This window comes from Lissotriton helveticus, chromosome 1_1 (genome assembly GCF_964261635.1).
Source record: "Lissotriton helveticus chromosome 1_1, aLisHel1.1, whole genome shotgun sequence".
NCBI lineage: Eukaryota > Metazoa > Chordata > Amphibia > Caudata > Salamandridae > Lissotriton > Lissotriton helveticus.
Genome location: NC_136057.1, coordinates 660333046 through 660345102, shown reverse-complemented (window position 1 = coordinate 660345102; position 12057 = coordinate 660333046). Strand labels below are relative to the sequence as shown.

Here is a 12057-nt window from a genome sequence, read left to right as displayed (position 1 = left end):
GTAAAAACATTCTTTGCATGAGAAATGTCCTGTTAAATGTAGAGCTTTGCATGTATTTTCACCTCAAATTATGCCACTAGTGGCCTTTTTTATATTCAGTTATTTCGTTTTTAACAACAACCTGTCAATTTTCATTAGGTTTAGGACGATTGTGAAATTTAAATAAAACAAAGCTTATAGGGGAAAAACATTTGCAACTTAATACACCCTGATATTTAAATGGATCACACTGAATAATACATAACATCAATCTTACTGAAAATCTACAATTGTCTTAATAAGGTAGTACGCAAAGAGAATATCATGAACAATTATAACAAAGCTCTATCCACTAATTAAAACATTTATGTGCTACAGGGCATTGCTTTCCTTTTAATTCAACGAAAACATGAACTTTCTCCCTCTTTAAACTCAAAAAAATATAAATACAAATGAAAATAATTTTTTTTACTTTGATTAGGGTAAATTCCTTGCCATTTCTCATAGTATGGTACACATGTGTAACAACATCTATGTGATCCCCATATTGTTGTCATAATGGAGAGGTCTTGTCGCATGTGATGTCATTAGTGAAGTAGTTAATGTCGGATTATACGTGTGTAGTACTAATATTTGTCTGTCGGGATGATGTAACATGAGATGACTGGTGTTTAAAAAAAATGATGATTAGTGCATTAGGAGAGGTAGACTTCCATGGCTCTTTCAGAGTTTATATTGTCTTTATGGTTAGCTTTGAACCATGGCGTCAGTGAATGAATTTTGATTATTTCAGTTAAAAAGGACACGATTCCCTAAGCATAGAAACATGCACATAGCATACCAAAGCAATAATTTACTTGACATGTTTGCCTAGCATGCACTTTCATCCTACTTTAGCCTCACAATTGTAATATACCTAAAGTTACATTCAGCTACTACTCTAAGTGCATGGCACAGATATTTGGTTCATCCACTTTTCCCACCACATTCTGCTAGTATTGTCATTTTTGGAAATGTATTGCTAACACAGAGGGTGAAAGGAACACGCTTTGAACATGATGCAGAAGGTAAATCATACTAAGAGGCCATGGCACACTGGCACACATGTATGTGAGTGGTTAGTTATTAGTCAAAGAGAAAAACGAGATAGGAATCGACAACCACAGGAACTCAAGGAGAATGAAATAACATTTAGATCGAAAGAACAATGCTTTGGATTTGCTGTAGAAGTGGAAGTAGGGAATGTTGGTGCTCTCTCTTTTATATGTTATTAGAGCCTTCAAAGAAGTAGAAAACAGTACTTTATAATAAGACACATATTATGTAACATGTAGTTTCAAAAGAATAACCACATTTATTATTTTCAGCATGCGTCCTGTAATGTTTTTGTCTTTTTTTAGTACAAGGAATAAACAAGTTTGAGCGTTGCTTTTGATTCTGCTTGAGGTGTTTTGTAATTTCCATGCTTTAGAAACGCTCACATAAAATCACCAACGATTTAGGTTAAGCAATCCCATTGTAAAGTGGATACCCAGTCATGCATGCATTTATAAATTGGAATTTTCGTTTAGAGATTAATTTCCTCACTTATGATATAACTTTATGATTTTTATGACATAATGACTTTCTAATCAAAATGTACTCGTAGTATTTGTCCGCTTTTTTATGTGCGTTTGGTATTTAGAGTTATTAAGTGATGTCACTGATGACTATTCAAGTGATTAGGAAACATTTATAATCATATCACTAATGTGCACAACATAGGTACAAATGAATAGTTATTAAGGAAGCATTTTTCGGTTGGGTTGAACAATCTAATATCTCACTAATATTTCAGAATTGATAATCCTATTTTGAACCATTGTGAAACATCAAATCACAAAATATTTCCTATCTCCTGACAGATAAAACTGGGTGATCGACTTATAAAGACAGAACAGGGGCTTCTTCTCCGAACTCTGAAGCGGAAAGACTCCGGTATCTACTACTGTCATGCAGTGGAACATGGGTTTATGCAGGCATTGCTCAAAGTGACCTTGCAAGTCATTGACACCGAGCACCTCGAAGAACTTCTACACAAGGAAGAAGATGGGGAAAATGCTAAGACTAAGGAGCCATCTATCAGCATGACCCCTAATCAAAAGATATGGTACAGAGATTTTATGCAGCTTATCAACCACCCTAACCTGAACACAATGGATGAATTCTGTGAACAAGTTTGGAAACGCGACCGCAAACAACGCAGACAAAAATCTGGCAATTCCCAGGTGAACTCCAACAAGTGGAAACATATACAAGAAAACAAGAAAGGCAGAAACAGGCGGACCCATGAAACTGAGAGGGCACCACGAAGTGTCTGATCTGCATTACATCTAGAAACCTCTTTCAAGTAGAAACTTGTATAGACAGTAAACTGGAAACAATGCAATATTCATGAGCGTTTTCCATGGCATTATGTGGATGTTTACAAAGGTGATGTACTCAATTAGGTTCCACCTGGATTGACTAAAGAATATCCTAACCGAATCTCCAACTAGACTTACAGCTACATAGTCTATTCTCAAAGATGGACGACACAGTGCAACTTGGAATTGTAGTTCATATTTTATTGGATTGTGTTGGATACATCTTTGAATCCTTTTTGCCATGACATCATTCAAAGAAAACTTTGCAGTAAATGCCACTTTTTTCAGAACTAATATAAAAACTGTGTTTGTAAAGTTGAGGAACACCATGCCACTTGGTTGGATAAATGGATATATTTTGTCTAGCAACTCTTTGTGTATAAATGCTGGAAGGAGATGGAATGGTCCATAGAAAGATAAACTACAAACAAGGGAAGAAATCCATCTGTCCTTCAAAAAACAAGCTGATTTCACTGATCTACTACTGACGACATCTTCCAGCATTCATTTAAAGATGTATTTTATTAAACTATAATTTATAAGTACCAAGAAATATATGCAGTAAATGTAAGCTCTAACCTCTTTAAAAGTTGAACATTTTTTTTCTCAAATATTGTGCAGTTCAATTACTGGTTTCAAATTCTAAGTGTAGTATGCTGCTTTTTGTCACTTTGAGGAATTCTTTGAAGGCAGCATTACAGTGGCCCTGCTTATCTTCTTTCTGAGGTAGGATAGGTTAATATGCTTTCTTTATCTGAAAGTAAAATTATACACCATGTCTGCTAAACACGTAACACTAACCTGAAACATGTAACTATATTGGCTTCTATTTCTATTTTTGTGAAAAACATAGCATGTTTAATATTTTGAGACAGCGAGGAAGAGTGAACTGAAGCTTACCATATATTGTTTAGAAAATCTATCCCTGAATATTATTGTTTTTTTAGAAAACACAAAATAGCTGTGTAAGAATGAAGAGCAAGATCTTCTATCACATAGCACAATGGTGAACTACTTTGTGTAATAGTGTATAGTTGAACTTTCCAGAAGGTTAAAGAAATGAGATCTAATCATCAGATTTCTTTCTATGACTTCACATGGTGCATTGAGCATGACCATCTCCTCCACTTTTAATATCAAGTAGAGGGTATTCAGGTGCACAATAGAATGAAAAAAAATGCATTTAATTATAAACTTAGTTTTTGCACAAAATCTCACAAAATGCAAATTAAGGTTTTCTTTGCTCCTTCCCTCAGAATATTCTCTGGGTTTCTTTGAATTCCATTCACGTTGAAAACAACCTACATTGGCTTCTACCATGATTTTAACTGGTCTGCACACATGGTAGAACCAACTCTTGCTATTCTTGCAGCTTTCAAACAGTTCAGCTAATTCAACAGTGCTCTAAGCAGAACTGTCAACTCTTTAAAATTCTATTTCAGTATACCTTCTCTTTGATGTCCATGCATTTCAACAGCCATGGAGTGACCCATTTTGAGGCATACAGATGGATATATGTTCAGTCCCCAATCGAAGGTTTAAGTATTTGCGTACATTAGTAAATTAGTGGGCAATTTGGTTTCAATTAATATTTTTAGACCTTTGCTGACTGATGAAGGTTTCAAAACATATTCCCACTTCCACCTTCAAAGATAAATGAGTGAAACTCTTACTGAAATGCAATGATTATAATCATTACAATATATTTTATTTAAAGTTAGTTGTATCTTATATCAGAGAATCTCACTGTGTGCCAATATTTTTGTTGTCTAATATCTTATGTGCCACTGCATTTCATCTTACACGCGTAGGGTAAATAATTCACTTAACAAATTAGCAAAAAGAATTAAGCAGTATATTTTGTTATTGTTGCACACACAAGTAAAGGCACAATTGTAAATGGGTCAACATTTCATTTCCACTTTCATCTTTCCTGTAAAAATACGGAAAAAACATGAATATAATTTCTACTTTATGGATTGACAGGCAAACTATTGATGTATTATTAAAAACTGAAACTCTAGATAGAATATATATATATATGTTGTGCAGTACTGTAACTGATTGTGAGAATTGAAAGATACTATAAATGTATTTTGGTGTTTGTATGTGCATCCAACTTATAGCGTGTCTTGTGTTCCTGGTGGCATTGTAATTGTAGACTTCTTTACTGCGCTGTTGCACAGCCATTGCTGTGGAAGTTTATAATTGTGGTGTCATCAGTAAAGACTGGCCTAAAATCTATCACTGCACTACAGGTACATGCCGTAAGAAAGATGCAAAAACAACAAACTACATATTAAACTATGCTCAGAATCAGGCGGAGCATCTCATATTATTTGGTAATATGAAACTGTAGAACGTATAATTATTCTATCTAGGCTGACAATATCCACTAACCTCCACATCGACTCTGGCAATTAAAAGAATATTTCGGTAATGTGAATAAACCGGTAGCACCTATTTCGGAAACATGATCTGTCCAAATGTGCGGATAGACCCATTCTAATAAACACATGACACGCACACAGTTCTCACTCAATGAGCATTTGACTCACGTTTTAAGCTCTGGAACATTTCATCTTCTAAATTCTATGGCAGAATAGTGAGAATGAGGGAAGTGGACAAGGGTACACAGAACTATTAGAACTTTCATCTATTTTCTTTCACAATCCCTTTTACAAAACACAAAATGTGAGTAGACTTTAGAATGAGGTACGTTCTTGGTTTTCCAAACAGGGTATCATACATTGCATTTCCCTGTTGAAGATATTAATATCATATTGTATTAATAGGAATATAATTTCAGCCTGATGCACAAAGCTGTCCTTTTAACATAATCTCTGGATCACATGATGTGTGCTTTCATCTTAGAGCATAAAACTCATACAAACATTAAAACCAAACTAAAGGTGGTTGTAAATTTGTATGTTAGCCAGTGAGATTATGAGTCTTGTCTGGAGCAGTGGAGATTTATTGGTTTCTAGGTGAGCGGGTACAATCAGCTACTGGACTCTCATAATATATTTTCACTTCCAACTTATGAATGAAGGGGTGTTGATATTCTTATGAGTCCAAATGACATATGAGTTGAGTTACACCAAGGCACCCATCATCAGAGTTATGTGTGCTCCTCTATTTAGACAGTATGTATTAAAATTGTGGTGTGCGTCAAAAGCACAGGAGATGAGGTAATGAAAACACCTGATTTACTAAGATTATCATCTTAGTAGTTAATTGGGTGCTGTCTATTAACATTTGCTGCTTTTTTAAACAGTACCAGTCAATATTGTTCAAGTGGATACATTGCTGATATAAACTAGTGCAGTTTAATACAGTGCAGAAGTGGACCCATTGTGGGTCTTGGACACACCCAAAATCCAATACTTATATTGCACACAATCTTGTGATAAACACGGCACAGCATTTCCTGTAACACACACACATGTAAGAAGCACACATCTAGTCTTTATCTCTTTTTGCACGCTGGTGTCCCATCTTATGCAATGTTCATGCGGGTCCAGGACATTTATTTATTGTAAGCTGGTTTGCCTCACCTGTTCACATAATTTAGAGTTGCTGTTTGCATTGTCTCTGGGCCTCATAAGCCATGTAAAGCAGTTTCCAGCATGCCACAACTGCTATTAGCGGTGCTACTGTTGTCAAAACTTATAAGTCCAGCTACTTTTTGTAATCAACAGTATAGTCTGTATTTCCTACCTGACTCCAAAATCCTTCCATTGGCTAGTAATAAATCTGGTAAAGATGCTTATCATCTCAGAGGGCAGAGTATATTTGTCAGTAAAAGATTGTGCATGTCTGTTAGCCCTTATTTGAAAAGAGTTCCACTCCAGAAAATCTGAGTATGCCCTGAGCATCTATTAAATCTAAGAGGTAACATTTGAGCAGCTGATAATATCATAGAAACATTTAGTAAATCTAGAATTGCTTTGGTAGAATTTTTAGAAAATAGTTTAACACTAATTGATCTGATATTTAAATGCTCAGGGTGCTTCCTAAGGAGCTCTATGAAATCAGAGTGATTCTTACATAAATAGCTTCAATATCCCAATGCTAAGAAAGTCCAAACAAAAAGGAATGTCAATAGGTTAGTTAGTATTGAGTGCAGTTGCTATGTGTACTATGTCATCTAACCCATATCAAATACATTTATCACAGGAAGGGGGTGGTTTAACTGAAACATACGCCATGTGGATGTTGGCGGCTTCTCATTCTTGCCTCATAAATGCATAAAAGAACACATGGTTCTTACCTATGCATTTTCTACATAACTTTGTTTTTGATCTCTTTTGTTTTCTTTGAAGCAGTCATCTATTTTCAAAGGAATTACCTGCTACAGGGTAGTCGAGGAAGGCCCCTAATGCTCTTTTACATATGAATTGTGTATTATTATTACAGCATATACTGTGCCCACATCTGTGTAAAAAGTTTCAAATTGGGTATTGTGTGATTATGACCATAGCTCCAAAGAACATGCAGCTACAAGTTAGTAATTGTACCTATAATAACATACACACCCACTGTCAAAGGTGTTCAATGTAACCCAACCTAAACTAAAGACGCCCTGTGCATGAAATCGGATTATCAAATGCATGTATTTCGAATATGCCACATTCATGGGAATAACTTTGGGTTTTTTTTGTGTACATGACGGCACTTGCTTCAGGGAATTTGCACACCACAATTACATAGATAATGAGTAGTGCACATACACCAACAATACCTTAATTTCTGTGAACAAAAAATAGGTCAGAAAGAAGAGAAAAAAAAATTTGATTATCAGTCATTTGGACAGTACTTTGAGTGCTGTAATTACAGGCTGATTCAGGAATTACAAGAGATGTGGGACTACTACTCTCCTAGCATGACATTTCAGAATGGGAAATTGTCCATACATGGATGAGTTACAGCTGGAATCGGGTGCTGAAAGCCCAAACTCATACAAATATTGCATTTGTGAGTATACCTAGTTGCCCAACTCGCAATACTGTGTTATTCCCAGATTTCAGAATTATCAAAACCCACAGTATTTGCAATTCTAGGAGCAGGAAAAATAATTTCCCCTCATAATGTGGGTTGTGATACTTTAAGCAATGAAACTATTGCTAGTTGAATAAAATGTATAGCATTGAACGACGCAGTTGAGATACACTGGTAGTTTACAAAGAGCATCTGTGAAGTGCATTCCAGTTAATTGAGTTAGTCATTGATATTCTATTTCAGTGCTAGGGTAGATTGCTATTAATTGCAGTTATTTGGGTAGATAGGATTACCGCTGTGAAGGCTAACATTTTCATTTATCCCCATTGCTGCCAGGAATGAAACTGGTATAAACTGTCCATACAGTGGTCACGTTCTCATTTCTAAATATTTAGAGAATTGATATGGGTTGCAAGAACATGCTCTAATTTATTTTCTGGGCATATATTTTGCAATTGCCAAATAGAAAGAGCTGCAGATATGAAATGAAATGAAAGTAACATTGATCTTTTAATGACATATGCCATTAAAGTTGCTATTCTGTAGCTTACATGACAAAATGTAACAATATTCAAATTCCTGGGAGCTGTGTGTTTTCAAACTTCATGCGGTGACTTTGCAGAAGAGTATTGGAGACTCACTTTGGCCACCTTTGGGCTATCTCATTCATGCTTCCCACTTTTTGCATGGATAAGTGAATGTTTTGTTTTTACAGGTCAATGTGCGATAAATACTTTCAAGAATAGATCATGTTCTTACTGTTTTTATGAAAAAGTAACATATAAAAGTGGACTGCGGAGGCACTGGTTTTCTGCTAACATAAAATATTGAACAAATCACTCCTATAAATGATTCTGCTTTATGCACAACTCTTTTACCATCATTACGAGTGGCGGTATTGCGGCTGTGGTAACTCCAGGTGGAATTGCTTCACTTACTGTTCTAAAGTTTTGCAATTTGAATACTTAATTACTTAAAATGAAATAGAGCTATTAATAGTTATTTAAACACTTTTACTTTCTTTGCTAGACTTCCATTCGATTTGCATGGACTATCGGAGTCATCAGGATTGGCTCACGAGCCTGCTGTTATAGACCCTATAGATGACTAACAGCTTGGAAAGAAATTTATAATTGTGGTCCAAAGAAAATGCATATGTAGAAAAAATAGAACAAAAACATGCATGTGAATGCACATATAAAGATCCCTTTTATGCATTATTTAGTGACTTTCAATGTATGTGTTTAATAGTTCAATTTTGCTACCTAAACATTAGCCAAAATAGATGTAAATATTTTTGAAATTCAAAGGAGGTACCATGTAAAGTACTGCAGTCTGCAGGTACTCCTGTTGTAGAGTTTTCCAGATAACATTAAGACATGAAGCTTTACAAAATACTGTAATCACAGTCATGTGGTTAAGAGTGGTGTTTTTACATCATCAATGCAGAAAGTGTATGCAAATCAACAAGCCTATGAGCAAATGTGTTCCATTTCTCTATTTATCAGTGCATTTCACAAGGCAAATAGAAAACTGGAGAAAATGTAATAAAACTTGCTGCTGTAAATTATTACTTTTGGCATGTATTCAGTTGTTAAATAAATATTTCTTCAAAATATGACAATGCTTTTCAGTAATGATTATTCAGAGGTACACAGTTGACGAAAACAGTACAAGAGTGAATCATTATGTGATGTTGCAGTACAAATATTACTCTGTATTACTGGTGATATTCACTGTTTCAGGTGACTACTTAAAGACTTCCTTACTTGTCAAGAAGCATTCTCCATTATCTCTGAACCTTTACAGTACGTTGTTTTTCTTTTCATGCCTTACATTAGCCATCTGTAAGGATTTAATAATATTTAACATTGATGAATTATATTTTCAATGTGACCATTACTGTGGTATTTAATGCTACCTTCACATTCCACTCCAATCACTTTTCTCTCTTTATTAACGATTATCATATTTAACATGTAACAATCTGTTTAATATTATGTTTCCTAAGTTCTGATTTGAAGTGGTTTAAGACATTAAAGTGACATAAGATCTAAATGAGGCCTAATAGTTCCACTTCAATCCAGTCACGAGTCTCAAGTCACAGAATAGGCTAACCTCCCATATATGCAAGCAACTTGTGTGTCTCACAAATGCAGCACAAAAAGTTTGCTAATTGAGGAAATGTTCTGAAAGCCATAAATATGTAAGTACTGTTGCTCGTTACTTCTGTTGCTCACATGAACACTGACATCACGCACAATGACTCCCAGCTAAGCTAGGATGTCGAGGGATTACACCCCTGACCTACACCGATCATCTGTTAATTCTGTCACAAGCTCTAAAAAGCTTACAATGTCAACTACCTTAACTAAACAAGTTAAATCTAGCAAACAGGATCTCAGTACTCTAATAAAAATATAAAATATTGACTTTTGGAAGGAATAGCAAACTAATATCATGGCAATTAGGTAATGCATCAATTGAAATTGTCAATCAGTATGACAACCTAGAATGCTAATGGACAACAATCTATACTGGATCAACCACATTATCACCAGGAAAGATATCCACTAATATAACACAATCGGTAATGAGGCTTTCATAAAATTTGAGGGAACATGGAATCCTTAATTTAAAGAGAGGAGCACTTGCAATTTCTTTGATTATGACGTAGAAAAACTCAGTCATATCGTTTGCATCTGTCCAAAACTGATAACATTAAGACAATTTAAATTACGGACATGTTTCAAAGAAATTACCATTAGAACAAGCTCGGATGCTTTTAGCTACTGTTGTAGAACAAAATCTCATATTTTTTCTGATAATTTAAGGACATTTGCCTTATTGCAAGCTGGAAAAAGGTGATTAGTCTGTGTAATATTTTGAAATATACATAACAATCGAGGTTGTTTTAACACATTTGCATGATTGTTTTAGACATAATGTGTTTATTGTAATCTGTGTGATTAATACAGTATCTTTGTTTATTACTACTGCTACCATTTTTAGCCTAAACAGTTTCAGGCTAAATTTATAAAGATTGGAATTAAACTGTCAGACATCAATAATTTGAAAAATAGAGTATCTGAAATATGTATGTTGATATTGTACTCTTTCCTGCCATAGAATATTGGGCTCAAAATACTGCAACCTTCTTTGCTGTGTTTTCATTTCTGTTGTGCATGAAAGACACATAATTGCATTCCCAAATGTAACCATTGCATGGTAACACAGACTCCTTCTCAGGTTTTATTTTTTAACCACCGGTTTTGCAGTTATTTACCAGTACTCATAAAAATACTTTACACTGAGGGTAAAGATTTGAAACTGAATATTGGGAAGGATAGAGTAGCTGCAGAGCCAAATTCAGTGGTTGAGAACAGTGGTATCTTAACACATGGGCACGCTAGGCAGTTGCCGGGGGCCCCACGAGCATTGGGCCCCAGGCAGACCAAAACTTACCACATTTTCCGTTAAACATTTTTATTGTTGTGATTGCTTGTGTTGGCATGGTCTAGGACACTGCTTTGCCCGGGGCCTCTAATGCTGTTAAGACGGCCCTGGTTGATAAGCCTAATTATAGTGAATGGTTGCCAGACAAAATATTTTTTTTAATAACTCATCATCTTTCCAGGCTATGTTGCCAAGTCATATAAGAATAACTCGATGGGAAGAGTGGGAGATCAGTAAAACATAATAAAACATTTTAATTATTGTCTTTCTATAACAACTGCTATCCTTGGGAAGACAACCGTGAGTTGCATAACCAATGCTTATCAAGGGGGCAGACTGAGATTAACTACAAGGTTTGTAAAACCTTTTGCTGTAAGAAAATTATATGACTCTAGGGTAATGTCCATCAGACACTTTAATGGATAATGGGTTAACATGACTCTAGTGCTGTGCGCCCAGGAGCCTTTTAAGAGAAGGTGGGAGGCACCATAGGGTGCACCAAGAGGTAAGCCATCCATGATAGTAGATGTGGACAAACCAAATAAGGTTGACTCTGTGGGGAAGAACTAGGAATCTTTGATTATAGACGTTGTCCTATTCAAACACAAGAGGGTTCAAATGTCGAACGTAATTACTTTTACTTCTGCAAAGCGCCCAAATAGAGGCACAGAAATGTGGGCTAGAAATGAGGACTAATTCGCAAAAGGCAATGAATTTCAAAACAAGTTTTGCCTTTTGTAGGATTATCAACCTTGAAATAAGCTTCAACTTCACTGTGTAAGCTTACGTCAAAAAAAACTATGACTTCTAGATAAATACATACCCTTAAGGCACAATTGAATTTAAGACTTGTCTTACACTGAGAGGGAGCGTCATGCTCTCGAAGAACGTATTCAATAAGAGGCTTCAACGCCATACTCTGATCAAACCCAAGAGGAGGATCACAATCAGAGTAGAAGAATATTGATATGGTGCTTCTTATAAAGGAATTGTAGATATTAGACATTGTAAGATATATGGTGGCCAAAATACTACCGTAGTAGTGGCATAATAATCAGACCCTAAAAAAAAGGTACCTTTTATGCAGCTAGCATAAAAAATGAAAAACACATTTAAAGAATGCAATTTCAGAGCTTTCCTATTGTTTAGAAATGAACACAAATAGCAATGGCGGTGCTAACACCAGCTTTTAGCCCCCGGCTTCAATGCCACCAGT

The 12057-nt window shown here is 35.4% G+C and overlaps 1 protein-coding gene across 2 annotated transcripts in view; it reads left to right on the top strand.

The window, feature by feature from the left end:
• The window catches only part of SEMA3A (semaphorin 3A), a 633443-nt gene extending 629881 nt beyond the window's left edge, over positions 1 to 3562 (top strand). The window contains exon 17 of one of the 2 annotated variants that reach the window (XM_078674184.1): positions 1884 to 3562. In XM_078674184.1, the coding sequence (XP_078530310.1) occupies positions 1884 to 2339 (456 nt within the window). In that variant the 3' untranslated portion in view covers positions 2340 to 3562. The remainder of the gene's footprint in view (positions 1 to 1883) is intronic. The other variant, XM_078674185.1, reaches the window with a different exon arrangement.
• Positions 3563 to 12057: the final 8495 nt, after the last annotated feature.